Source organism: Xylocopa sonorina, chromosome 7, assembly GCF_050948175.1.
Source record: "Xylocopa sonorina isolate GNS202 chromosome 7, iyXylSono1_principal, whole genome shotgun sequence".
NCBI lineage: Eukaryota > Metazoa > Arthropoda > Insecta > Hymenoptera > Apidae > Xylocopa > Xylocopa sonorina.
Genome location: NC_135199.1, coordinates 11,421,097 through 11,446,544, shown reverse-complemented (window position 1 = coordinate 11,446,544; position 25,448 = coordinate 11,421,097). Strand labels below are relative to the sequence as shown.

The following is a 25,448-nucleotide window of genomic DNA, read 5'->3' as shown; positions in this document are numbered from 1 at the left end:
TCAGTCGTCCTGAAAGTTTCACGATTTCTCTGTTATCATACAGTTTAATGCTCTGCTGGTCGTAGAATGTATTACGGTTTTTTTTCAAACCTGTACCAGTACCATAGCCAAGTATGCGAGAAATTGAATGTGCGGTGACCAGCGTTGGTCGTTAGGAAATGTCTCGTGCAAACTGCATGGCAACATTAAACCGCACATGGCAAACGACAACTCGTAAAAGTTGCACCACATCGGTACGGAAATCTCTTACGTCGACCCTCCGTTCAATCGCCGACTAATTTCCAGCTAATATATCCTCTGGACAACTTTCTAAGAGAAATCAATATTCAATTTCTAAACTCAGTCGTTTGAATTTTTATGGAATTCTTTTCAATCGAGATAAACGAATGAAAACCGTGGAAACTTTCAAGATGGCACAATAAGATAATACCAATCCGAACGTAAGAAAGAAAAATGATAAAGCCTTGTACATTCTGCTGCTGCAACACAAGTGGATGCGCGATAGTACAAACGAAAGACAAACCTTGAAAGATAACCCAATCTCACGAAAACTTGCACCGAATCGAAAGAAAGCGACGAACTACAAAACCTGGTACTTTTTCTACAAAAAAACGCAAGCAGGTACACAACAGCCGGTAAAAAAAGTAAGAAAAAGTCGAACGTTCGTCACGGCACAAAAAGCATCGAACAGTCGCCGGTTTCTTCACTTAAAGTATAATACCTAAAACGCGAAGTGCGAGTGTTCTCGGTGATTTCTAACGTGGATCACACGCTGACGTCTCGTCGACGATCGTTGACAACGGTTTAAACGTATCAGCGTTTGCTCGACGAACGTCCCGCCGCTCTCGAATATTGCGCGGCCGCGGTTTGGTCCCGCGCGAGTCGACGCGGGAGTGGCGCGGCAGCTTTTTTTATAATATCGCGGTCGTGCGCATGCGCGCGCGTTAGCGCGCCATGGAACGCGGCGAGTCACCGCGAATCACGTGGGTGCATCGACTGACATTTCACCTGACATTCAGGAGGAATTTCGCCTGTGCCATCGCCGTGTGTCCCGCGCATACGGTATCGGACGCCTTGAAACCGACTTTTCATCCAACGAGGGGGGCCTTGAAAGCGTTACGCGCCTCATCATCGTCCGCCGCTTAGCTATGGCCGAGGAGATCGGTAATTCTTGTCCGTAACAGATGTTCAGTTTAACGGGATTCCTTTTCGAGGGTTTCACGCGAAATTCCTTCGGCTGTTTCATAATTGGAACGCGATAGAAACGTTCTTAAATGTGAGTACAGCGGAAAACTCTGCGGGACCAGAAGTTATGTAAAATGTAATTTGTTTTTGTACGTTTCATTCCGCTCTGACTCGTCTTCGTTTTTGTACAGTTTAAGGTTTAGGCCTTTCCATGCGATATTTTTGTTCGTGTAATTATCTTGATAAGTTAGTTGAGATCATCGTAATTTGATAAATTTATTAATACAGTTAGGAAGAAGTAGAATTTTATGTAACAATCGTAACGCGTATCGCATTGATGATCGTAAGGTCTTAAAAGACGACCTTGAATGCGTAGAAACCGATACGAGAGGGTATTTAAATGTGATACCGTTAGATTCTAAAAATTTACTGTAATGTATCTGTCTTGTAACAGGTGAAACTTTATAAAATTAAATTTCATAAGTAGAAAGAAATATAAGTTATGGCGGTTACCGTATTTTCAAAGTTTCTTTATTTCGAAGCTAGTTAAATACTTTGACATATGTAACATACATGTAATAATTCAGATGAGAAAGTGCAATTAAACGCATAAAAGCTGACGAAATTGTGAAACAAATTTGATATGTGCTATATAATACTTTATATTTTAGTTCATTCATTTTGTCAATGTCATTCGCGGAACACGTATTCATTGGGGGAATTATATTCAACTAAGGGCGCATAGAATAAAACTGACACTTGATTTTTGTATGGTGTACACTATAGGCAAGCAATACGTTTTTTTTTTTAAATACGATACGCTAAAAAGTTAGAAACGTTCAAATAGACATCTCGTACGATATAATATATATTTGTATTATTCAATCTAATCGATTTGCAACGTATTAGTTCAATTGAAATATGATAAATTCATATTTTACATTGGAATTCTTGGTACACGCTATTCTGCAACCAATCCTGTATTAACTTACAATTTATATATGGAACAAACAGCTTAAAAATGGCCTATGTAAAAATTCACGATGGACCAGGAAGAATATCGTTTTCAAATTTTGATGCGAAAGTATATAATATACTCGCACATATATGTTTGATATTCTTCATTTTTATCCAACAGTAACTACACACGTGTAAATACAATATATATCTATCTACAACAAAATTCTATTCAATTAAATAGCGGCGCTATACTCCTTGTAGTTCTTGTAACTTATTACATGAAGGTGTTTGAATACCTTTAGCTTTGGAAAATAATTCTTGATCTCCAAAGTTTCTCGCTTTCCACATCACTGTTTCCCCTAAAGATTAAAGAGAGAATAGTATCGAAAGTACAAAAGATTATATACTCCATATTATTAAGTTATGGTTTCTTCTACTGTTTGTTAAGGGCAAATGACTAGTCTGCACTGCAATCAGGTGGGAATACTTACTATAACTTTTCTCCCTAAAACAGGCATGTCTCAAATTATTCATGTACTCTTCTTCGACAGAAATTTCTAGCCTACGCAAGCTGCCTTGATATTCAGTATGAAAGTTTTCTTTGACATAGTATGGCACCTTTAATCCTTGAGTCGTTCTCAGTACAGAATATTTTCTGCGCACAAATTTATAAATGTGCATATAATCGTTTCCAGAGCATACAATTGCAATTTTGTTGGTTTCATAAATTTAGAATATACCGAAAGTAAAAAGCCGAGAAAGTAATGCGTAAACGGTAGAATTGAAACATCCCATCAAATTATTAATTAAAAACTAATTTATTCGTCATGGTTTGTCATAAATTATAAATACACTTACGCGTTAGAATGCAAGCTATATACAGGATCTGATATAAAGAAACTGCTCATCATAGTTAATAATATTAGTAACAGCACGGGCAACATTTGAAGGAATGTCGTATATCCATTTGCTTGCTAAAAATTATAATATTTATTAAGATATATGCGATTTAATTAATGAAAAATACGAACGATTTTGTTGTAAATAAACATGTTTGCAACTTCATACTTGCGCATGAGTGTGCTGAGATTGCACATCTGGTTGCCTTGCCCACCTTCCAGAACGTCTCATATAAAATTCTTGTTGTGGAAATCCACCTCCAAAGAACATACTAAACAATTCTTCTGCTGTTATATCGGCTGTAAAAATTTATTTAATCCATATATATTCTATTCGTATCAATAAATTCTATTTGTAAAGTCCTTAATAGCATAAATATTTTAATAGTACTTTCAAATCCTCTTGTATAATTGTAATGCGAATGATTCTGATGGGTTTGTGAACTTTGCAATCTTTCCTCCTCAGGCCCATACAAATCATACTGCTTTCTCTTTTCCACATCAGTGAGAATGGCAACAGCATTACCAATAGCTATACGCAATATAAATTATGTGTATTATATGATCCATTGTGAATAGCAAATGATACAATTTATATTTTTACAAATCTGAAGAAATGGAGCCTATATAGGCTAGTTATAATAAATTTCTTATGCTCATATCGTAATCACTATTCACCTTTAAAAGCTTCAGCAGCACCGGGTGCTTTATTTTTATCCGGATGTAATTGAAGCGCTAGCTTTTTGTACGCCTTCTTAATATCACTGTCGGTTGCCTCTTTGCTTACCCCCAAAATTTCATAATAATCTTTACACTTTTTAATCCTGTAATCAAACAAATTGGGCTCGCAATACTATATATAGTAGCAGAAAATATTTTATATTACTATTATTAGTATTGCAATAATTATGGAAGCAGAAGGTACGCATAGTATTCTTCTATTTCAATAGATTTACTTTAATCATTTGTCTAAATTTTATATTCGACGCAAATACCTTTCAACATATACGAGCTGTTCTTTTGTATAATCGTTAGAAGTTTCGGTATGAGTTGCTTCTTTAGCCGCAGTTTGACGTTTCCTAACTGTAGGTTCAGATTCAGACTTTTGATTTTGTTTAGACATCGCTGCCACTTTTGCTAATATATCTGTCAATATATAGTGAGTTACAAAAATGCTCTTCACTTCGCACATAGTTTCGATTATCTTTATTTCAGTGATTAATTGCATATTCGAACTACTGTTTAGTTTCGATCAAAGTTAAAATATACACAATAAAGTGGTAAAATCAAGTGCAAATAGGAGAAAAGTGTTGTATGTATACACGTATACTACTTAAAGAAAAATTCACTGAGAGAAATACTAAAATATCATTTCCAGGAAAATGAATAGCATCGTTTTGTAATTGCGGCATTATTCTTGGAAATTGACGATGACAACAAATTGAAAACCAAATAAACGACCAGCCAGAAATGATGAAATTATTCTATATGGATTGGAAGTGAACTTTTGTCAGCTTACCCTCTGCCTTTTTGGTTGGATACATTCTTTGGGCTTTACGTAAAAATTGTTCGGCCCTTTCGAATTCTTTCTTTTGTATATAAAGTTCGGCGATTTTTATACAAAACTCTGCCTCCTCCTTGTTGCTTTCCATGGTGGTTTTTTAAAAAACTAAATTAAAGGTTTATCTTGACAAGGTGACGGAGCACAATCGTAAATAAATTCAATAATTAATTCTCCGCCATAGCAATCTATTCAAGTTGCGTCACGAACACGTTACGAAGTAGACCATTCTACTACGTGATAACTAATGACACGTATATCGTACGCGGTGCCTATGAAGTACTTTTTATTATTTCCATCGCTCGCAGGACCTCGAGTAATTTAACTCTTCGATTGACCAATCGGAATATCCGCACCGCCCAACTATGGAATGCACAATTAAGAAATGGAATTTTGTCAACAATGGTATCGAGAGATTTTGTTAAAAAAATGAAAACGATAGGGATGTACGTCTCATTGTAATTTGTTTAAAAAAATCCAATAAACTGTAACGTTGTTCGTATTATAAATAAAAGTAACTATACCTTCGGCGCTATGTTCTGCGTAAAGTTGAAATACTACTGTCAACGTAGCATCTATCTTCCGTAGAATCGATGAACCATTAAACCTGTATCTGTGTTTATTATACAAATCAAAGTTATGCAGTAAAGTACTAATTACACGTTGGTTCGGGCGCAAAATATATCTGAGTATTTATATAAATTGTATTAAGTACACGTAAATACAATAGTACTTTAACTTCTTAACATCTGACGCATTTTTCGCAACTGTAAGGTTATGTTTTGATGTATTCCACATTCTTATGCTACTTGATTTTTGTTATAGTAAGTAAGTATTGAGTGTAGATTTTTTTACATCTTCGCAGAAAATGCAATGCATAAGGCAATGCGTACAGCGATTTACTTCAAACAAAATATTAAATCCGAATAACTCGAACTTTTTACCCTGCATACAAAGATCTTATTTTGGATATATCGAAGAAAAAAAAGAAAAGACAGACTTTCTCAAGTATAATGATACTATATTTCCCCCGCAAAAACCAGGCGAAGAGAAGAGACCAGGTGTAAGTTTATTTTATATAATAAAAAGATCATATTTCTTCAGTTATAACATTATTAATTGCTCTCTTTTCAATTCTTAATATTTCTATATGTACAGTATGTCTGTCACGTAAAACAAAATGTAAAATACAGTCCATTGAAAATGTGGTATATCGCTTGTTTTGTGAGAGGTATGACTGTAGACGAAGCTGTAAAACAATTGAGCTTTTTACAAAAGAAAGGTGCAGCCATAGCAAAAGAAACTATATTAGAGGCACAACGTATGGCTGTAGAAGAACACAATATTGAATTTAAGAGCAACTTGTGGGTTGGTAAGTATTCAAAATATATACATAAGTGTTTTAATAGTGCTCCTAATATCTTTGTTACATTCCTCAGCTGAATCTTTTGCAACAAAGGGAACTGTGGTAAAAGGATTCAGACGGCACGCTAGAGCTAGGAGTGGAAAGGTACGTTATAAATACTGCCATTACTTTGTTCGTTTAGAAGAAGGAAAACCACCAAAACAATATTATCAATCAGCTCCGAAGAGCGGTGAAGAAATGTTGAAAGAATGGATGGAACAAATGCATAGTCGCAAAGTATATCATTCGTTGTAATATGTCATGTATATAAATGTATAATAAATTATTCTGCTTAACGCAGGTTATAAATTGGTTCTAATATTTTTTAAAAACGAGTTCACATATTAAAATTGGAATTTATTTAAGAATGAATAATTAATACATAGTAAGAAGAGTGAAGCATGTATGTAGCAATTAATTTACAGCTTCAACTTCGTTCTTCTCCAGTGACGTCGTTTCGCATTGTATCTGAAATCATTCGTATGCCTTCTTAGAACGATCTATACGTTTAGAAGCAATTGAGAAATATTCAATTTATTGTTGATCTTTACCTGATAGTATTGCCAGTACGCATTCTAACCCATTGCGGAATTGGTCTGTTTTGCTTTAACTTTTTAGCAAGCTTTCGCTTGATGATAAATGTTTTGTGAGCCGACTGAAATAGAGCACAGAATTTACGTTTATTCCGGGTACAACTTGTTAATATTTATATGGATGTAACTAATAAGATGTCAATTAAATCGTTAGATTTCGTAGCTTAACCTAAACCTTACCATTTTGTCCAAATCGCTATGGACGAAGTGAACAAGTAAGTTCACCGCCTGTTACAAGCAGGGTTCCTACATAAAAATGTTACTATATCGTGTTACCAGTAATGAAAAAATGAAAACACTAGATACAAAGCCTACATATAAAATCATACGATGTCAAATCAAATTCTAATCATTTTTGTACATTTTTACGTACAAATAACTTAATTCAACTTGCGCATACACGTATATACTGTTAGATTTCAATAGTTTTATTGTAATTCATTTTATATTTCCCACTTTGGAGGTAAGAGAGAGAAAGATATATAAGAAAGCTATAAGAAAGAGTGAGACAGATGATACCTACTGTACTCGAGAACCCCTGGCGCCATCTCTGTGAAAAGTGCTCAAACTGCTCGCACAGCGTTATCGACAGCGAAGTAAACTACTGAAGCACTAGCGCCATCTGTTGGAAGAGCGCTGAAACCTGGTCGGTAATTAGTTTCAGTACTATCCGCAGAGATGGCGCTAGTAGTTTTAAGTAGTTTACTTCGCTGTCGATAACGCTGTGCGACCAGTTTGAGCACTTTTCACAGAGATGGCGCCAGAGGTTCTCGAGTACAGTAGGTATCATCTGTCTCACTCTTTCTTATAGCTTTCATATATCTTTCTCTCTCTTATCTCTGTAATCCTGGTGATACGCTTGTGGTTTTTAAAGTGTTATGTGATCTGCTGTGTTGTTGGGTATATACATGTATAATATTCGTTCTACAGCAATTTCTATTAATTTTTTTACATTACGCAACATATAAGATTAGTAAAATATAAAATATCCGATGTTCTTCTTCCGTAACAGAACTTTGGACTTTACAGATACGAATTTAATATATTTTCTTATTTAATTATCAGTTAAAAAGCATTGTTTAAAATCTATAATTGTGAAAGATGTTCGCCGCTTGTAGAACGTTTCGAATTGGCAATAAAGTAAGTAAAAGGATTCATTTGTTTCGACTGTCGTTTATTTAGTCATTAACCATATAAATCTCTCCTCTTATCGATAAAATAAATTTGGATATAGGTCTTGTTACGTATGTTTTAGAAAATCATTGCTTTAGTAGAAAAAATTCTGTTATTCTTTTCAGGAAAAGAAAATTGATTACATGCCTTTAAAAATTATGTAAAATTTAATAAACAATTTAATCAACTCATTTATTTTATTTTAGTTCGGTTCATTGGCGCGCTATGAATCTACTCTAGTCATCGCAGAACATAATAATGAGTCTCTATCACCTATCACGTGTAACATATTGAGTGCAGCAAAAAAAATTGGTGGTGATATTACAGTCTTAGTCGCAGGCACTAAATGCGATGCAGTTGCTCAAAGTGTCAGCAAAGCCAATGGTGTATCTAAAGTCCTACTAGCGGACAATGAAGCTTTCAAAGGATTCCTCCCAGAAGCTTTGACTCCTCTTATTCTTGCAACTCAAAATGAACATAAATTTACTCATATTTTAACCGGTGCTACTGCCTTTGGTAAAGCACTATTACCCAGAGTAAGCGTCTAATTAGAAACAGAGGTTTGTCCTTGCCAATGACAATGATTCTAGCACAACTTCTTTCTTTCTAGGTTGCAGCTAAGTTAGACGTGTCTCCAGTAAGTGATATTATAGGCATTAAAGCAGCAGATACTTTTATTCGTACAATTTATGCAGGAAACGCAGTTCAGACCTTAAAGTGCAAGGACAGTGTTAAGATAGTTTCTGTAAGAGGTACTGCGTTCGAACCGGCACCTTTGGAAGGAGGTAGTGCCAAGTGCGAACCTGCACCAGCTGGCGACTATAAATCACAGTTGATAGAGTTCATCAAACAGGAACTGTCTAAGTCTGACAGGCCAGAATTGACATCTGCAAAAATTGTTGTGTCTGGTGGAAGAGGAATGAAGTCTGGGGAGAACTTCAAATTGTTATACACTTTAGCAGACAAACTCAATGCAGCAGTTGGCGCGTCTCGTGCCGCTGTAGATGCTGGATTTGTTCCTAATGATCTACAAGTGGGACAGACTGGGAAAATTGTTGCCCCGGTTAGTTTAATTTCTGGTCTAATATATATTTAATTAGTGGCATTGTACCAACGACAGTATCTATGTTGCAATTTACATTTTTTAGGATCTATACATCGCTGTTGGGATCTCTGGAGCAATTCAACATCTTGCCGGTATGAAAGATTCAAAAACAATTGTTGCTATAAACAAGGATCCAGATGCTCCAATATTCCAAGTTGCCGACTACGGTCTAGTTGCGGATTTATTTAAGGCTGTGCCTGAACTCACTGAAAAGTTATAGATTTTAACAAAATATTTTATACAAATTTTACTATAAACATTTATATATAAAAATATATGTATACAACACGTTTATTGATGATATTAAATTTTTATATGTTTTAAAATTTATTCTACAATCGTTTATTCTTGTTATAGATTAATAATTCTAGTTTACGACATTCACAGTGAACCGAACAAGTGTGTATGTTCCCAGCCTGTATAGCTTGGTTTCAATCTGTATATTTATAGCATAAAATATGGTGTAATAACATTTTTTGTACGGTTATACAACGTACGTTATTATATACTCGGAAATTCTGTTAGACACTCGAAAAGGTGAAGCGTCCGCGAACAATGCGTAACGGCAATAATTTTGATAATGTTTATCGTTCAGCTTTTCGACTTGAGCGCCGCGATAAACGGCTACCCATTTAGTTTAGCGGATACACACACATGTGTATAAACGGAGCATCGCTGCCATCTTAGTCGTTTCTTGGCGTGGTGCATGGCCGGCTGGATTACCGATTTTTAAGTTACATAGTCGTATTTATGTGTTGTGGGTCCTTAGATGTGGAAATTCGATAATAATCTTATCATGAGTATGGACAGTATTGAAAAATTGTACAAAAATTTTGGCATTTTGGCTGATGCCAAAGATAAACTGGCTGAGGTAACGTTGCGAACTTGGTTATATCGTATGAGCACATTTAATTAACTCTTCAACTCTTATCATTTTACGGTGTACACAACTGCAAGATACACCTTTTGTTCGTTGCGTTTCAATGTTTCTCAGAATTTTGCAACGTCCGAGTTTCTTAAACGATGCATTCGGTGTCGAAACGATTCGATATATGTATATGAGTAATTGGACGGAGAAAGCGGGTAAATATCATCGAACCTAAAATTGTTTGTTTGCGTATTGCAGCATGAGAAGGAATACCTAGAGATTCTGACAGCAGTTAAAGGATCGCCTAAAGAAAAACGGCTAGCGTCGCAATTTATCGCAAGGTTTTTCAAATATTTTCCGAAATTGGCTGATCGGGCTATAGATGCTCACTTAGATCTCTGTGAAGATGAAGATATGGCTGTACGTTTTTACTGTTTATATATACGCAAACGTATATATGTATCATTTGTTCATTCTAATCTAATACCTTAATTTTAGATAAGAAAACAAGCAATTAAAGACTTACCCGCATTATGTAAAGATAACAAGGAACATACCGCTAGAATTGCGGACATTTTAGCACAGTTACTTCAAGCTCAAGATCCATCTGAGTTAGCTGTAGTTCATAATAGTGTTATGTCTCTCATGAAAACTGATCCACGAGGTATTGGAGCCTATCGTTGACTAATTTAATTCTTAGTGTTAAAAAATTAATTTTAAAAAGGTAAACAGATTTTAGTTCAATATTTATTTACAGGTACAATAAGTGGATTTTTCAGCCAAATCATTAACGGTGATGATGGAACACGTGAACGTTGTATCAAGTTTCTAGCGACAAAATTGAAAGCAATTGGTCATGATGTAATTACCAAAGAACCGGAAGATTTGTTAATTTCAGAATGCAAAAAAGTATTGCAGGTATGCATTTCATATACGATAGAAATAGTTTCTATTAATAGGTTGTATAATATCTGTAAACTTTCATCTTGGTAGGATGTTACTGCTGATGAGTTTCATAGTATTATGGAAGTTCTTGCATGGACTAGATTAGGATCAACAGTTAGTGGGCAACAAGAGTTAGTAGATATTACAGTTGAACAAGCTGAATTATCTGAATTATTCAAACATACTAATGTTGAACAATGGAATAGACTTGTACAGTGTATTAAACACGCACTTCCATTCTTTAGTGTAAGTATATACCGAATAACATCTTTACTTATATTTTCGTTTTGTTACACTCCATATCTATTAATAGAAATAATATTTTATTTCCAATTTTACAGTCTCAAATAGATTCATCACGATTTGTTTCTTACATCTGTGTACAAGTTTTACCACATCTCTCATTAATTACTTCACCTGATGGTAGAGACGTACAATTGGAATTATTAAAGCTCCTCGCAGAATTAGCGGTGTTTTGTGGAACAATTGATAAACCAGAAGAAAAAGTACAACAACTTTATAATACTCTGATCGTGAGTAATACTCTTCAACGCTAAACGTCTGTGCTTTGTGCAGTGCAGGATAATTAGTCATATTTCTATATCTTTAGACATACATGCCACTACCTCCGGCTACAGAAATAACCGAGGTACCAAAACTCCAATTTAGTCACGTCGAGTGTCTTATGTACGCGTTTCATAAATTGTGCAAACAAACGCCTGAATTTTTAATGAAAGATGCGGAACAGCTAAAAGAGTTTAGATTAAGATTACAGTATTTTGCACGTGGTATACAAGGATACATAAAAAAATTACGAGAGGCAATCAGCGGGAAATCGGAAGAGGAATTAAAATCAGAAGAGAATCAGTTAAAAGTTGTAGCATTGAAAACAACGAATAATATAAATACTTTAATCAAGGATTTGTTTCATTCACCACCTAGTTTTAAAAGTATTATACATCTTTCATGGAAAACAACAACCAACGATAAGAAGGTACACACATATATATATATTTAGTGGATCATAATTTTTCTGCAAATTGACATACAGAGTACTTTAATGATATCTGTTGCATTCAATTTTAGAATGAAAAACATTTGTCAGCTCAGAAGAGACATACACCAATTACATTTGGAAATGACAGTAATTCGAATAAACGAAGTAAAGAAGATAAAAGCAAAAGAGAATTATATACTCCTCCTAGTGGAAAATATAGTTCAAACATATCACCAAATTACGGTAATTTATAACATTTTTAATATGTATAAAAAAAATGACATAAATATCAGATTCTTATGAATACCTTTAAAAAATGTACCTTCTATTACAGGTCGTGGTAGATTTAGAGGAAATAGATCTGGTGGTCGAGGTGGTTATAGACCAAGAGGTCGTGGAACATGGAGAAAGAATTTTTACTAACCCTTTAATTGCTTGAATTTAAAAGAAATACGAAATGGTGAAAAGCTGCAATAATATTAAAAGACTTATACCAGGCCTGCAAAATGTACATATACAAATGTGGAATGTAAAAGTGATTATTTACAGAGAAAGTGCTTTTTAAAGGAGAAGTGACAAAAGAAATATAGCAATGCTCTTTTTTTCTTCTATAAATCTTAGTGTAAACAAAGTGTTATCTCGTGAAAACTTCAAGTACACATGTAAGTTTCGAATATAAAATCGCAAGAGTCGTCGGATATGTTTACTGAACATAGTGGCCACCGTTGGTCTCCATGAACATTTGGACATTCAAAGTAAAGAACGTTCGTGTGAATTAATATACTCATGATGTTATAAGAACCTTTTTTTATACATTGTTAAAACAACTTGGAAGATACAATTCAGAGGAAAGTTGGACTTGGAGAAAAGTGAACATGTATGTGGAAAGAAGTGAGAAGAGTAGCATCAGCAATATATTGAAGTGCTTGTTGGCCAGATACCTTGAACAGGCGATGCGACGTGAATAAAATAATGAAGAGAAAATGATGTGGGGACACAAGTATGTGAATGATTAAAAGCGGCCGAAGAAACATCAGATGCCACGTCAAAGAATCTTTCTTGTTTAATGCGGAATGTTTCGTGTTAAAAAAAAATTCAAACTATACAATGACTGGTTTGTACTATGACATGGACCCTGGTGTATTTACAAAAGACAGACGATTTTTTTTCCACAATAATTTCTGGACGTTAAAATAGTATCAAAATGTATTCCCTTGTTTCCTGATTCTTCCTAGTCCTTCTTCTTGATCATAACTCATTTCTTTTGTCAACAGGAAGCGAAGACCAGACTTAACCAGTGGGAGCCCAGCTGTAGCGTCTGACACTAGCAGGATAATGAAATCAAAGAAACTTTAAAAGGCAGTTCTCGTTTTTCAGTCTTTAAAATATAAATTGGTCATAACTTGTTTCTTCTTTTATTTATGAGATCTATATGTTCGTATTATTATTAAATATTTTCACAACTTTCTTCCTTTGACCGAATGGGCAGTTAATGTGTTTCTATTAACAGATTTTAATCACTAAGATTCAAGTATATATAAGAATATAACATAGCAAACTATTACAAGAAATCTTATTTAAGTAAAAAGGGAAAGGACAATTTTGTTGGTCAAAAAGTTTCTTTGATTTTACAGGAGTGAAGATATTAATGCATAAACATTTTGTTTTACAGATGCTGCATAGTGACTGGGTAAACAATGGGCAGCAGAGGAGAAATAATCACTTTTTTAATTACAGATTATAGGTCCGTGGTGGAGGCTCATAAGGAGATTACAATTTATAATGTAATTTTTTTTCAGGAGCTGATGCACGATTGTATATTGTCTTTTATTTATATATTGATGATAGCTGTTTTGTAAGGTGAGTTTATATATACATATATAAACAAGTACACTGTGTCCTTTTCCTATCCACCATTGAACACAAATTCTGTAATAATAATAATAATAATAATGATAGTAATAATTATTGAATATATTATCTAATTTAATAAATATTACTACTACATAATATGTTGTATTTTTTATGCCCAATGTCGAATGTTTACGCGCACTTATAGAAATTTATAATTATTGAAAATTCTCATGTTTCAATTAATATTTAATGAAAATGTTTTGTGACTCATCAAGTGTGTAACTATATTAAAAATTTGTTTATATGTACTAATATATATTGTAATATTCTAGAAATATTGTTTATGTTTATTATAATTTTAAACATGTAACACATTACTTTGATAATTGCACTACAACACTGCTAGAAAAATAAAAAGTTTTAATTTAAACTGTGTATCTTGTGCTTAGTTTAGTACATAAAATATACTTTGTCATTGAATTCTGAAGTTTATGATTTCAGAATGAATGATTTACAAGAATGCTTTAAATTCGTTGAGCAGTAGTTATATATGAAAAAATAAATTATGTAAAAAATTTATTCCTATCATTTAATAAATAAACTACATTCTTTTAAAATTATTATTACAATGTATGTTACAGTTATAATTACAAGAATTTTTACAGTGAAATTGTTTTAAAAAGTAAATATACGAATACATTATTATTCAAAATAATCCATTTGTTGAGATCATGTCATCTATTGCTTTGCACATAATGCGATCGCTTGCACTACAGGGATCTGGAGTTTGTTGCTCGGAACCTAAGCTGTCAACAGACTCCATAGCGTCTGTATTTATTGCTAATTTAGAATCTAGTTCTGAGGTATCTGGTAGCATCTGTAGCGCGTGTTGTAAAATTTCCTGTACCTATAAGCAATTGTATTAAATCGCAATTAAGTGTTGAACCAATGAATGCAGAAGGTCCATATCCATGTATCCAGTTCATACTTTTTCTAAATGTTTTTGAAACCTAAGTGCTGTTTCAATTCGTTGCCTACGCTGCAATTCCATCATTACCCTTAACGTTTCCCTGGCTTGATGCGGTCTGAATTCATTTAACAAGTGATGTATGTGAATAAATAACAGACTAAGATCCTCCACCTATAAATAATTAAGAGCAAAGACAGTTAAAATAGTTACATTCCAGAGGATAATGCTGATCAACTACCTTCTCTGCGCGTCTTGGACTGTCAGGACATTGCACGAGCAAATCTATCAAATCTAGGAAGTTAACGAGCAGCGAGTGATTTAATTTTTTCAACTCCCGTCGTCGATCGAAATGTTGGGGGTATAACCTTTTAATTCCTTGGGCTTCGAGGGGTCTGATGATCGTATCATCCGCGTTAAATACATTTCCAAACATCGAATAGGTATCGTGTATAGGTGGTGGTGGCCGTGGTGCTCTGCCTCGGCGAACATTTTCATCTGTATACAAATTAATATACTGAACCGGAGGTAGAGGAAGCGAACTGACTTGTATCGCCTCTGGTGCGGCCATTTCCGATGCTCTTAACCAGTGTTATCTGGAAAGAATAGAACGCAATTTCACTCGGAGCAACGGTATCCCCTAAGACGCATAAAATAGGTTATGTTTGACAAAAGAAAACACTGTTGTCAAACTGATCAGCGCGTTGAAGTGAGTGCGCAGGTCCGTAATTTCGCGCGTAGCCGTCAGATTTTTTTTCTAATCTACATCTTACTTATTCAATATTCTTAATACAGTGTCGAGCAATATTTTCAAATACAACTGCGAAGACAACGTCCGTATATACGCAGGAAAATTGAACCGCAGGATGTAGCCTCACGGGTTGATACTTTGGTACTGTAAGTTAGGTTACATTAATGTGACTTCACAATGCTTTCGACGTACTTCCGTATTAATGCTCCGTTATTTGGATACATAGGATTAATCACAGTGTTCGCGTGCACTTATCCCGAGATCTTCACCGTTTATTAACGAGAGCTTAAATACCGTCCAACTAAAACAACAAAACAACATGTAACGTAGCCTTCGAGTCGGCCATCTTGTTTTTTTAAAATGAGTCAACAGGTATTCTCTGTTGGCCAGTTAATACGTTAATGCCAGTAGGACGTCGAACCCAGATTGGGGATTTTCATTGTTTAACTAGCAAAACGAAGAGGCGTGCCTATCGATTATCGTTTGTTTTTTGTTTGGGAGATCGTCCCCACGGGCACGCGCCTTTTCGGATAAATGCTTTACTAACGTAGTGAGGTATTTCCTGCTATCTCGTGAATTTCCAACGTCTTCGTTTGACAGATTGTCGGTGTGTGTATGCGTTCGTTCCACGTGAATTCTTTGTTTGGGCACCGGTCATGTTTCTGACAACCATTGAAATTGCGAGGTGGTAGCAGCACCCTGGTGCATGGTAAGTCGATTTTCCGTTACGAATCACAACAGTCTCGATGTTATTCCGGCTAAACTTCCACACGGGGAATATTCATATAACCGAGTGCCAGGATAACCACAAACTTATCTCGCGTTCTCGTCGGTCTCGTTCTTCTGTTATTTTTCATAATTTCGAAAGGAATGCGTCTATGATTGTCCTTTAATTAACGGCCTCGCTGTTCGCGATTAGACGCTTGCGTGGTGATTCAAATTTTTTTCGAAAAAATTTCTAAAACAGAACTAAAACAAAGAACAAAGTTTGATTCGGAGTTCGCATGTGTATACATAATTCGTACAGAGAGCTCGTACGCTGATGAGTTTCACGTGAAAGTATCGGACACTCGGTTAATTGAATTTTAAATAAATTTTCAAATTACGTTTACAGTTATTTTTGTGAATTTTCAAAACATTCTTTTATAGCACTTTTCTGTGAATTTCGTTCACATAAATAGTGCAAATTCCTATTGAAATTTGTAAAACTGATTCACACAAAATTTCTGATGTAGCCCATCATGCCTTACATTATTAAGTACTAATTCCCAATCCTATAGAAAGTTAATGTATTCAAACATTCTTGAGAACATAATGATGGTGTAATATTTTTAATCAGAATTTATGTATATGGTCCTATTATATGTAGTCTTCAATTATATTTTTTTAATTGTAGTTATGTGTATACATGTATATGTACATCTTATTCTTCTCTAAATATTCCCATCAATACCATAATTTTTTGATATTTTATGGTACAGAGTAATTCCTTTTATCATTGTGTTTCTATATATTCATTGACAATCAAAGTTACATAAAAGGTCCATTAAATACTAAATTTTTTTCTTTATAATTCTTTATAGCCCTCATTAAAGTAGATTCTTTGCAGATCCATAAGCGAATTCTTCCTTGCTATATGAGAAGAAAAAGTCTTACCGGACTAATTCACAATATAAATACCTAGGATGCACACTTCTATTTTCTTGCATACCATATACTGTCACAAGAAGTGACAATTTAACGTGGCGGAGAAAAGAAAATGGCAAAATATTTATTCACGTGTCGTTACAAGATTCAATTATGGTACAATAAATTTTGCAGCAGCTAAGTGTTCACGTCTGACAAACGAAAGAGTTTTACTCGGCGTTTTTTGTTCAACGTATCGCGTCTCTGTTTCCCTTTTGCCTCCCAAGTACCGCGGAAAGCACGGGTCGGCCGGAAATTCAAAGGACGTCGCGGTTTAAGCGGCCTCTTAAAATTTCAGAGACACGAGTTACAAAAGAAATTCAGTGGAAGTAGGCGGTCAGCGAGGCGGTCGAGTGGTTCGCGTCGTGCGTTCTCGTCGCGTTATGTAGTACACATTTTGTTAAATCGTCGCGTCCCTTTACTTTCAACATCCGTTAATAGTTTTTTTTTATTCCTCGAAACGAAAAGAAGGCATGTATTCTTTTTGCCTTAACGTCTCTAAAAAAAAGTCGCGCAAATATTTACTTTAAAGAACCGTAAACAGCTCCGTCGAGTATTACATTATTCTTTCACTGTTAACAAATAAAATTTCGATAATTACTAATTTTTTGTTTAAAAATTCTTCATCTGTTATTTCTATGCCATTCAATTGTACGAAACCAGTCATAAAATTATATTAACGAAAATGTCTGAACTTCTGAACAACTTTTAAGACCATTTATGTAGAGTAACAGGATGATGGCTATGTAGGAAACCTCAAGAAGTTAGTTATCAAAGGAAATCATGTATTAGATATCTTTAATCCATCCAGAAAATCTCTCGAGCGAGACATAACACGCAAACGCGTGCGTACGCGCAACCAAAGAACGCGTGTGCGTTACATCCGTTCTCACTTCGAATTGATGATGGCGCGCACCATTCGCTGTTTACACTACCTATTTAAACCGCATCTCTCTGTTTTACGTTCAGACATCTCTGTTGAACATCAGTTTGAATTCTATAAATGTAGTAAAAAATATTTCTTGATATTGTACAAAGTAAATAATTAGAAATAATTTTTTTAATCGCAAGATTAGAAGCTCAAACGAATTCAATGTTAATATTGTCTAGTAGAAATGTTTGCTTCTATCTGAAATATGCAACCGAAACGGTGGATGTTTCCTCGGTTATTCACGGTACTGTTATGGGCAATGAAAATGGTCTAGGTTCGTCTGGTGGGAACGGAGCCGCAGGTTTCAATCCTCTGACTCTATATTTTGAATGGAAATTCTTGGCGGACGCGTCACTCTGGCTTTAATGGAGGTTCAGAATCCCTGAAACATTTATATCTGACTCATGGGACTTTAGAGATTTTTGTTTCGCTTCACGCTCTTCGTGTTTCAAATATACTTCACATGTCATGTTTTATGTATATCAACGACAAATAAAAAGTTTTTAACATTTTATTATTACCCTCGTACGCGCGAAGTTCGAATCGACAGCCGCTCTCGAATTACGTTCAATGTAAATTGCGAATACGAAAAGTTAGCCGATTCTCGTCCCGAAAGTCTCCAGACCGTCTGACTGAAATTCTAACTATCGATATAATTGAAAGTTTATCACGAGGCTCGCGTAATTGGATCCAGTTAGTTGCGAGAAACTCGCAAGTGCCCAAGGAACGAAGTAGATCGTCCGAAAGAAACCAGCAATTAAACGTTTCAATCGTTCGAACTAACACGTGAATGCCTTTAAACGGCAATTATTCACTGAAATCTGCCTTATCGCATGAAATTCGATTTCGGGTACATTAAAAATCGAACGATCCTTTTCGTTCCTCTTAATAGATTCGCTAAACAAGTTTAAGGGTTGTAATTGAGATGAAATTCTCGGAGCCACGTTTCCACGAAACGAAAGGATTAATATCGTGCTAAAACCGAGTCCTAAAATTATCGCACACTTCACCTAAATTCACATCGCCAGAATAATCCTCTAATCCTCTCAACCCCTCCTAATTACTAGACTCACAATGGGCACTAATCTTCTCCGGTGAATTTCCAGCGTTTCACTGTAGGGATTCCATGTTTCAAATATGAAAACGAAGGCATCGATTTGTATTTAGGAAAGAAGATTAATTAGATGAGCAAACATGAAGCATAAATGTACGCGTTTTGAAACAGACCTCGATTCGATTACCCGTCGAGCAATTCTCCATTAGCGTCGGGTTATTGTATCACCTGAAACCGAGATCGTTAATCGAGTCGTTGGTTTCCTGTCGACAGGGTGGCCCTCCATCGGGGATGGCTGGGAAAGATGGGAAGGTGGAGCCAAAAAGCGGGGACGTGGTGCGGCAGGGGTTCATGGTGAAGCGTTCGCAGAACAAGAAACGTTTCACCCCCGTCAACTACAAGCAACGCTGGTTCGTCTTGACGAGGCGCTACCTCGTCTACTACGACGGCGATGGAGAGGTACGTAACCCACCCTTTTTTTTCTTCTCCCAATTTCTCGAGATCCTGACGTTCCATTTTCTTCTTGCTCTCTTACTCTTTTCTCCATTACCGTCCCATTAACAGTTCTCTGTTGTGAATCGCGAGGATTCCTGTAGAGAAATTCGTTGCATCGGAAGTGGCAGCGAATGGTTTCTCTAACCCTTCTCGAATGTGTTAAATTCGTAAAAAATGAAAAAAAAAAAGGAACGGAGAAACAGCCCCCAAGCTGATTTACAATTTGAACGACGGATACCATTGTCGTCTTCCAATCGGTCAAGCTGGAACCATTCCATTCATCAAAGTAGATGCCATGGTTTCCACGCGGCTATAATTTGCCTTTGAACTCGATCCCCCAAACCGTGTTTGCAGCCTCGCCCCTTCGTTGGCCTGGTTTTCATCCGTACGGCCAAAGGGTTGTCTCTGTCGAAACCAGGTCGACGTGTCTTCTCCCACCCTTCTGAAAAAAGGGAAAAAAAACGAAGAGGGGAGACGAAAAGGAAATAGAACTCGGTATCAACTCCTGTATCGGCGTAATTTAACGTCCAAACATAGGTACTCGAGGACACGAGCCGCGATTCGATAATTGCTTCGTACGCTCGAGATCGAGCAAACACCGCCGTCTCACCGTTACGATCCCTATTGGATTCCTGGTTGAACTCTGGCTGGTCGACGATTCAGAAACGCCGTGACGAAAGGCGTACGGGTCCGGCGTTTTAAACGCACTGGTGAAAAACTCTGGGGACTGGTGACAGGGTCTTGGAGCGCGCGGCAGCGAGAGGGTGGGCTTTGTGGGGTGAAGCGAAAGGTGCTAGGCGACGGTGCAAAGGTCTTTAAACCGCGGCGAGTTATCCGTGGAAAGAACGGTGAATGCGGCTTGGCCTGCGTCGACTGCGCTATGTCCCGAAGAACGAAAAGAAGAAAAAAAAAGAGAATAAATAAAGAGTCGGCGATCCTTAGGGATCTTGGTGGTTGGGCTTGCCTCGACAGAGAGAGCACCTCTTCGGTTTTTGTGCGACGTGTTTTGTTTATTCGCGAATATTTTTTTTGGGCGAGGAAAGGGTTGCTTTTCTTTGAAAATTTCTTTGCCATTGATTCTTGCTATTCGTTTCGTTGAACGTTCAGCGCCTTCTTCTCATTTGGTCAGGTTTTAATTTTGTTAAATATGACGAACAGATGTGCGTTTTAATTCGTTGATATTGCAGTCCGATTGGAAGAGTTTTTGAAAAATAGGCAAGGATTCGATTACTTTATCTTCGTGCTATAGCAGTGGTGTGTAAAGTTCACGCGGAAGACACTAAGAGGCTGACCGACGAAATCGATAATTAACCATCGAGGAGAACATCATCGGTTGCGCAGGATTATAATTCACGCGAGAATTGATAGTACCTGGCATTCAGAAGCTCTAAATCGCTCTGCGCCTCTATTCAAACATCGCCGGATTTTCAATTGAACGATCGCTATGAACGTATGCATTATACGAACGTGAAACGTGCGTCGTACATATCAATCAAATTTTTAAACATTTCATTCTACAATCTTACAGCGTTATTTTTTTCATATTTTTGTCTATCGTCATTTGAAAAAGCACAGTTTACACGCGGTGATGTAAATTTTTCGCCTTGCTTCGCTCCCGTTCCTCTCCGTTCGTTTTCCTCGGAAAGATAAAAGATGAAAGGCTGTCTGGAAGGAATTTTGAAAACGGACGGACGTAGGAGTGTAAACGACAGGAATAATAACGCTAAAGCGGACAGTGACACGGCCCGAATCAGGGCCAATTGCTCTATACATATTAGCTTGCGCTTGACAAGCGCGACTAGTGCTCTGGATGCTCTAAACTCATCGCATTATCTCTGCTCAGCTGATAAAAGAATCGTCCATTATTCCCTGCGCTCCTTCGCCTTTTCGAGAATTTTAAATCGCGTCCTTCGTGCCAGAGTATTGTGGACAACGCTTAAGGGTTGTTATAATACATACATATCGTACGACTTTTAATGTTCCGACGAGATTTATCGAAGTAAATATTTAAAGATATGCTTCGAAGATGTTCGATCGTGTGCTTGCTTCACATAAAACTTTTTTTTTCTTGTTGCCTGTATATTCCTTTAGCCACTGGGGTGGTTAAATAAAAAAAGACAGTGACGCGTGGAAAAAAATAACGCCTCACTTTTTTATTCATTTTTTTATTCGAGTAATGGTCGATCATCTAACGAGCTTTTAAAAAGAAAGTTTTCAGCTTGAAACGGGACAGCTCACGATATATCATCGTTATATTATGTTATGGAAACTTCGTTGATTCGTGTGGTAGGGATGTTATAAAAGAAACTGTGGTTGCTAAAATCTTGTTCTACTTTTCGGAAAAAGAAACAAACGATAAAGGATAACCTTAATAATTACAATTTCAACTTATTTATTTTGGCTCAGTGAAATGTTATAATTAATAACAAATATACGTGTAGAGACCTTTTCGCTGTGCGCTTCTCAAAGAGCAAAGGTTCTCCAATCCGAATCAAACGCTGCATAGACCCGTTCAGGTCGCTTTTTTTTATCGTTAGAAGAACTGTTAATGAGATCCGCGCACAACGGTGTATGCTTTATGAGTTTAAAAACAAAAAAATCTGATACAGCTGCGGCTGCTATAAAAAACGTTTCTGAAGTTTACCGGGAGCGAGTTTTAAATGTGAGAAAGTGTCAAAGGTGGTTTATAAAATTTCTAAATGGTAATTTCGAGTTGACTAGCGAAGCAATCCATTCGTATTGGAAAAAAATTGTTTAAAAATTTGCTTGTTAAAAAATGGGGGAACGAACAACAGTTAAAAAGATTCATACTTGTCTACTGTGAACCTGGATTGTTTCTTCTCTTCTAAAATCGCATTACTCACGGGTTAACTTAAGAGATTCGATTTTCAACCACCGAACCACCCCTCTGCGAACGCTCGACTCCATCGCGGTGTTCGCTGGAGCTTCGAAACGGTCGTATAAACACGCTTATGCAATCCGGGAAGTAGGTAGGACGCAAACATCCACGAGACAGGGACCGCTTCGAGTTCGCAATAAATTACAAACCAAAAGATCAGCGCGATCGAGGAGAGGACACTTCGAGCAGCTCGATTACCATGGCTCGACAGTTCGCAGACATAACCGACAATAGCAAGCTCCTCGAGCTTTCGCAATCAGACTCCGCATATGGATCGGCTCCTCTTCTCTTCTTATTCCATCTGTTACATCCGTCTCGATGGATTTTTTCACGAGTTCCTTCTGTTTTCCGCTGCGCGGAAATTCCATTCGTCCACTATCGAGTTTCAGACGGTACTATTTTTTCGCGAAATGTTTGTCTCTCGTAGCCAGGGGGTAAACAGAACATTGGATGGCTACATTTCACTCTTTACAGAGTTATTAATTGAATTGCATCGAGCGTTGTTATTGACTCGATGAAGGTATACGAAGGCAAAGGGAGTTCGCTGTTCACTTTTAATTCCAATTATTTACTTCCACTTTGTTCTTCGCCAATCCATCCCAGCTGTTTTTCCATGGATTTCTTCTATCGAATTTTACTTATCAAAGGTTCACCCATTGCACCCCCTTTCTCTCTCTCTCTCGTTCTTCCTGTTGTCGTATGTAGCTGTAAAGCTACTCGGTCACGGTTAACGGCAGTAGTTACCTGCGTAGAGGTACGCAGAGCCCGTTAGTTGGTAGGCCAACCAGCCAGTTTCGATGGTAGGGGCTGGTTGGGGGTGGATATAACGTGCTCGCGGACCATGTGTAAAATTGGTAGCGCAGGCGCCCCAGGGCCGCGCCACCGCCACCTTCTCTTCATCCTTTCTTCCGCCGCGAGTTCCTGATGCTGCCTCCGCGGCTCAGTCAGTGGTCGTCATCGGGATCGCTCTCCGCGAGAATCGCGAGCCTCTACAACCCACGCAGGCATCTGCGAGAGCAAACGCGCACTCTCTTTTCCCTCGCATCGTTCTCACCGCGTCGCGTATCTCGCACGCGTCACCAGTCCAATCCGAGTGACGTTCACGGTCAATTCGACATCGACAGTCGATATTCGGGATCGATCGATCCAGACCGTTTCATATAAATCCCCGCGTGCGAGGGCCGTGCTGGATCCCTCGGCAAGAAAAGGTACGCCCAGTCATACGTGTACCGATATTCGTTTCGCATCCAATTCGAAGCTAGTCGAATTACTTTCTCGGAGGAAAAGTTCGAGGTGATCCGAGGAGGGCATCACCAACTGCACGAGCTCGGATACTTCGAGAGAAGTAATCGCAAAGGACTGTACACCAGCCAGTGGACTATTCGAAGACTATCGATCAACGAGGGATCTCTACTACGCCCTTCGAACCGTATTATTCCTACGGCGGAACTTTCCTCATCCTAGACGCTCGGGGTTTTCTAAAGAGGCTCCAGCGACACTGGCCCGCCTCTGTCACCCAGTCGTAGAAATTAATTCATCCTGCGAAAGTTTTTCTAATTAATCCTCGCTCCCCGCGATCTCCATTCAGAAGTTCAGGAGCGCGAAAGAAATCGTTATTCATCCGGGATATCGGCGCTCCGCGACACCCCTGCTGGCAAACACTTTCCCACCCTCTTTCTCTGGAAAGTTCCGGGCTCGTTAAAGCCGCGGAGGGATCTCGCGGAAACAATTCGGCGGCCGCGACAGATAGATCGCGCCCCGCGTTCTCAACGGTCCCGACGCGACCAGAGGAAGACCGCTCGGGGGAGGATTCCGATTTTCACCCCGGGACCAAGGACTTCTCTCCACGTGGGAGAAGCCAGTCGTGTCGCACGCTCCTACGTACGACTTCTAGAACTTAACCGAGGCTACTGCAACTGTGGAGGTAAGCTCGAAACGATTTCTCTCTCGTCTGGTAGTAAAAATTACTTAGAGACTCGTTGGTATAGGGGTGGGCGAATCCGCTGCGAACTCGATTCCGTCCACTTTCCGCTCGAGGGACGGGATTTCGGAATATACGGCTCGTTTTCGATCGCTGTGGAAAAAGGAAGTTCGCTCGTTCGTTGTTCGGGCGGATCGTAAATCATCCCTCTAAGAGGGTGTCGTTGAGAGCTGCAGATAGATGGCTGTTGGGTTTTTGTTTTTTGATAAATTGTACTCTGTCGGCGAACGGGGAATTTTGATTCGGTTTCGGCTGTTTGGAAGGGGTTTCCTGGGGTTTGATAGACTTTATGGTTAGAGCAAATTGTGATCGTGTCTTAGTGGTTGCGGAGTGTCGACGGGCTGCAGCGAGAGTTTCTAAAGCTAAGTTTACGGGTAGTAGCGGATGTGGTTTTTGCGTAGACTTTTTCCGGTCAAATAAACGCGTTAGTAAATATTAAACCATGGATTAAGTGGAAAGGCGTGTCGACAGTTCTGCAGCCACTGCGTAAAGTGAATTTAAAAATGTAATGGAATGGCTTTGAAATATTCGGAAATCTCCTTCGAGAGAGATTTTAGTTCCATAATTGCGACTATGTTGGCGTGCGAAATGAATCAGAGACCACTTTGCCAAATAACCATCATTCGAATGTAGAAATTTTTCGTTCATTAAATTAACTGCACGTCGAAGGCGATTCGTCGGACGAGCGTCAAAACCGGCAGGGTATACAAGGCCAAAAATTTCTATTAGCCAGTCGGAATGGCCAGCGTAAACAAGGTAAATTAATTGCTCCGCACAGTTATAATTAATTTCGCGCTGGTACGTTTCGTAGATTTAACCAGCTGCCGCGTGTTTGACAGAACGCACATGTTGCTTTAACAAAACTAAATAAAATCGAAACAATGACAAAAATTACTTTCCGAATATAATTGCTACTCGCACGGAACATTACGCGAGACTACTGGACGTTGCGTGATAATTTTGCAAATTTTTTACATCCCCCGTTTGGCAGCATTTATCACGTTTGTCAGACGGGACGCTCTCAGCGACAAGTTTTAAAATGACAAGCAGAGAGGAGTAAGGCAAGCTTGTTAATTAAAAACCAGCTTTTAGTACGTATTAACATAGCAGCGATGCTTCTCAAATATTTGGAAAAGCTT

General features: G+C 37.6%; 8 protein-coding genes across 12 annotated transcripts in view; 4 read left to right on the top strand and 4 right to left on the bottom strand.

Moving 5' to 3' along the window:
- LOC143425286 (mitochondrial import inner membrane translocase subunit Tim17-B) overlaps positions 1-2,372 on the bottom strand; it is a 106,295-nt gene extending 103,923 nt beyond the window's left edge. The window contains exon 1 of the mRNA XM_076897982.1: positions 2,362-2,372. The gene's annotated coding sequence lies outside the window, so the exon portion shown is untranslated. The remainder of the gene's footprint in view (positions 1-2,361) is intronic.
- Mrpl22 (mitochondrial ribosomal protein L22) lies at positions 1,045-6,294 on the top strand. 3 transcript variants are annotated; one of them, XM_076897978.1, is made up of 4 exons: positions 1,045-1,164; positions 5,471-5,668; positions 5,764-5,977; positions 6,045-6,294. In XM_076897978.1, the coding sequence occupies exons 2-4, from the start codon at positions 5,474-5,476 to the stop codon at positions 6,263-6,265; spliced, it is 630 nt and encodes a 209-aa protein (XP_076754093.1). In that variant the 5' UTR covers positions 1,045-1,164; positions 5,471-5,473; the 3' UTR covers positions 6,266-6,294. The 3 variants fall into 3 exon arrangements, with proteins under 3 accessions (XP_076754093.1, XP_076754092.1, XP_076754094.1); XM_076897977.1 differs by lacking the exon at positions 1,045-1,164 and adding an exon at positions 5,216-5,322; XM_076897979.1 differs by lacking the exon at positions 1,045-1,164 and adding an exon at positions 5,279-5,294 and having other exon boundaries at positions 5,451-5,668.
- LOC143425272 (dnaJ homolog subfamily B member 12) lies at positions 2,362-4,862 on the bottom strand. Its single transcript, XM_076897953.1, has 8 exons — positions 4,564-4,862; positions 4,040-4,190; positions 3,723-3,868; positions 3,436-3,576; positions 3,214-3,344; positions 3,004-3,119; positions 2,637-2,800; positions 2,362-2,504 (listed from the first exon to the last, which is right to left on the bottom strand). The coding sequence occupies exons 1-8, from the start codon at positions 4,694-4,696 to the stop codon at positions 2,392-2,394; spliced, it is 1,095 nt and encodes a 364-aa protein (XP_076754068.1). The 5' UTR covers positions 4,697-4,862; the 3' UTR covers positions 2,362-2,391.
- A 57-nt stretch (positions 6,295-6,351) lies between the features above and the next one.
- Positions 6,352-25,448, bottom strand: part of Rpl39 (ribosomal protein L39) — a 100,862-nt gene continuing 81,765 nt past the window's right edge. Inside the window, exons 2-4 of the mRNA XM_076897987.1 lie at positions 6,784-6,830; positions 6,562-6,665; positions 6,352-6,478 (exon numbers count right to left, since the gene is read on the bottom strand). Of these exons, the coding sequence (XP_076754102.1) occupies positions 6,430-6,478; positions 6,562-6,665; positions 6,784-6,786 (156 nt within the window). The 5' untranslated portion in view covers positions 6,787-6,830 and the 3' untranslated portion in view covers positions 6,352-6,429. The remainder of the gene's footprint in view (positions 6,479-6,561; positions 6,666-6,783; positions 6,831-25,448) is intronic.
- On the top strand, positions 7,568-9,207 carry Wal (electron transfer flavoprotein subunit alpha wal). The gene is made up of 4 exons (XM_076897962.1): positions 7,568-7,743; positions 7,983-8,312; positions 8,387-8,839; positions 8,925-9,207. Exons 1-4 carry the CDS (start codon positions 7,705-7,707, stop codon positions 9,099-9,101), a joined length of 999 nt encoding a protein of 332 aa, XP_076754077.1. The 5' UTR covers positions 7,568-7,704; the 3' UTR covers positions 9,102-9,207.
- On the top strand, positions 9,472-13,182 carry Cass (apoptosis inhibitor cassowary). Its single transcript, XM_076897940.1, has 9 exons — positions 9,472-9,752; positions 10,008-10,169; positions 10,248-10,413; positions 10,507-10,667; positions 10,743-10,940; positions 11,036-11,227; positions 11,305-11,688; positions 11,781-11,934; positions 12,026-13,182. Exons 1-9 carry the CDS (start codon positions 9,651-9,653, stop codon positions 12,112-12,114), a joined length of 1,608 nt encoding a protein of 535 aa, XP_076754055.1. The 5' UTR covers positions 9,472-9,650; the 3' UTR covers positions 12,115-13,182.
- Med7 (mediator complex subunit 7) lies at positions 14,109-15,601 on the bottom strand. Of its 2 annotated transcripts, none has more exons than XM_076897975.1 (4): positions 15,401-15,601; positions 14,754-15,108; positions 14,534-14,686; positions 14,109-14,452 (listed from the first exon to the last, which is right to left on the bottom strand). In XM_076897975.1, the coding sequence occupies exons 2-4, from the start codon at positions 15,081-15,083 to the stop codon at positions 14,252-14,254; spliced, it is 684 nt and encodes a 227-aa protein (XP_076754090.1). In that variant the 5' UTR covers positions 15,084-15,108; positions 15,401-15,601; the 3' UTR covers positions 14,109-14,251. The 2 variants fall into 2 exon arrangements, with proteins under 2 accessions (XP_076754090.1, XP_076754089.1); XM_076897974.1 differs by having other exon boundaries at positions 15,456-15,599.
- The window catches only part of Btk29a (tyrosine-protein kinase Btk29A), a 132,272-nt gene continuing 122,062 nt past the window's right edge, over positions 15,239-25,448 (top strand). Inside the window, exons 1-3 of one of the 2 annotated variants that reach the window (XM_076897933.1) lie at positions 15,239-15,409; positions 15,864-15,972; positions 19,208-19,393. In XM_076897933.1, the coding sequence (XP_076754048.1) occupies positions 15,970-15,972; positions 19,208-19,393 (189 nt within the window). In that variant the 5' untranslated portion in view covers positions 15,239-15,409; positions 15,864-15,969. Of the gene's footprint in view, positions 15,410-15,696; positions 15,973-19,207; positions 19,394-25,448 lie in introns of those variants that run through there. The other variant, XM_076897934.1, reaches the window with a different exon arrangement.

What these genes read in the sequence shown, in the direction of transcription:
- LOC143425272 (XM_076897953.1), bottom strand. Translation starts at nt 4,696, where the DNA reads ATGGAAAGCAACAAGGAGGAGGCAGAGTTTTGTATAAAAATCGCCGAA. An exon ending in TGCTGCTGAAGCTTTTAAAG is followed by an intron (nt 3,577 to 3,722) that starts GTGAATAGTGAT and finishes TATTGCGTATAG; the next exon opens with CTATTGGTAATGCTGTTGCC. An exon ending in TATAGCTTGCATTCTAACGC is followed by an intron (nt 2,801 to 3,003) that starts GTAAGTGTATTT and finishes ATTTGTGCGCAG; the next exon opens with AAAATATTCTGTACTGAGAA.
- Wal (XM_076897962.1), top strand. Translation starts at nt 7,705, where the DNA reads ATGTTCGCCGCTTGTAGAACGTTTCGAATTGGCAATAAA. An exon ending in GTAAAGCACTATTACCCAGA is followed by an intron (nt 8,313 to 8,386) that starts GTAAGCGTCTAA and finishes CTTTCTTTCTAG; the next exon opens with GTTGCAGCTAAGTTAGACGT. An exon ending in CTGGGAAAATTGTTGCCCCG is followed by an intron (nt 8,840 to 8,924) that starts GTTAGTTTAATT and finishes TACATTTTTTAG; the next exon opens with GATCTATACATCGCTGTTGG.
- Mrpl22 (XM_076897978.1), top strand. Translation starts at nt 5,474, where the DNA reads ATGCAATGCATAAGGCAATGCGTACAGCGATTTACTTCAAACAAAATA. An exon ending in GCGAAGAGAAGAGACCAGGT is followed by an intron (nt 5,669 to 5,763) that starts GTAAGTTTATTT and finishes CTATATGTACAG; the next exon opens with TATGTCTGTCACGTAAAACA. An exon ending in TAAGAGCAACTTGTGGGTTG is followed by an intron (nt 5,978 to 6,044) that starts GTAAGTATTCAA and finishes TACATTCCTCAG; the next exon opens with CTGAATCTTTTGCAACAAAG.
- Cass (XM_076897940.1), top strand. Translation starts at nt 9,651, where the DNA reads ATGTGGAAATTCGATAATAATCTTATCATGAGTATGGACAGTATTGAA. An exon ending in CCAAAGATAAACTGGCTGAG is followed by an intron (nt 9,753 to 10,007) that starts GTAACGTTGCGA and finishes TGCGTATTGCAG; the next exon opens with CATGAGAAGGAATACCTAGA. An exon ending in AACTTTATAATACTCTGATC is followed by an intron (nt 11,228 to 11,304) that starts GTGAGTAATACT and finishes CTATATCTTTAG; the next exon opens with ACATACATGCCACTACCTCC.
- Med7 (XM_076897975.1), bottom strand. Translation starts at nt 15,083, where the DNA reads ATGGCCGCACCAGAGGCGATACAAGTCAGTTCGCTTCCTCTACCTCCG. An exon ending in GTCCAAGACGCGCAGAGAAG is followed by an intron (nt 14,687 to 14,753) that starts GTAGTTGATCAG and finishes AATTATTTATAG; the next exon opens with GTGGAGGATCTTAGTCTGTT. An exon ending in TTCAAAAACATTTAGAAAAA is followed by an intron (nt 14,453 to 14,533) that starts GTATGAACTGGA and finishes AATTGCTTATAG; the next exon opens with GTACAGGAAATTTTACAACA.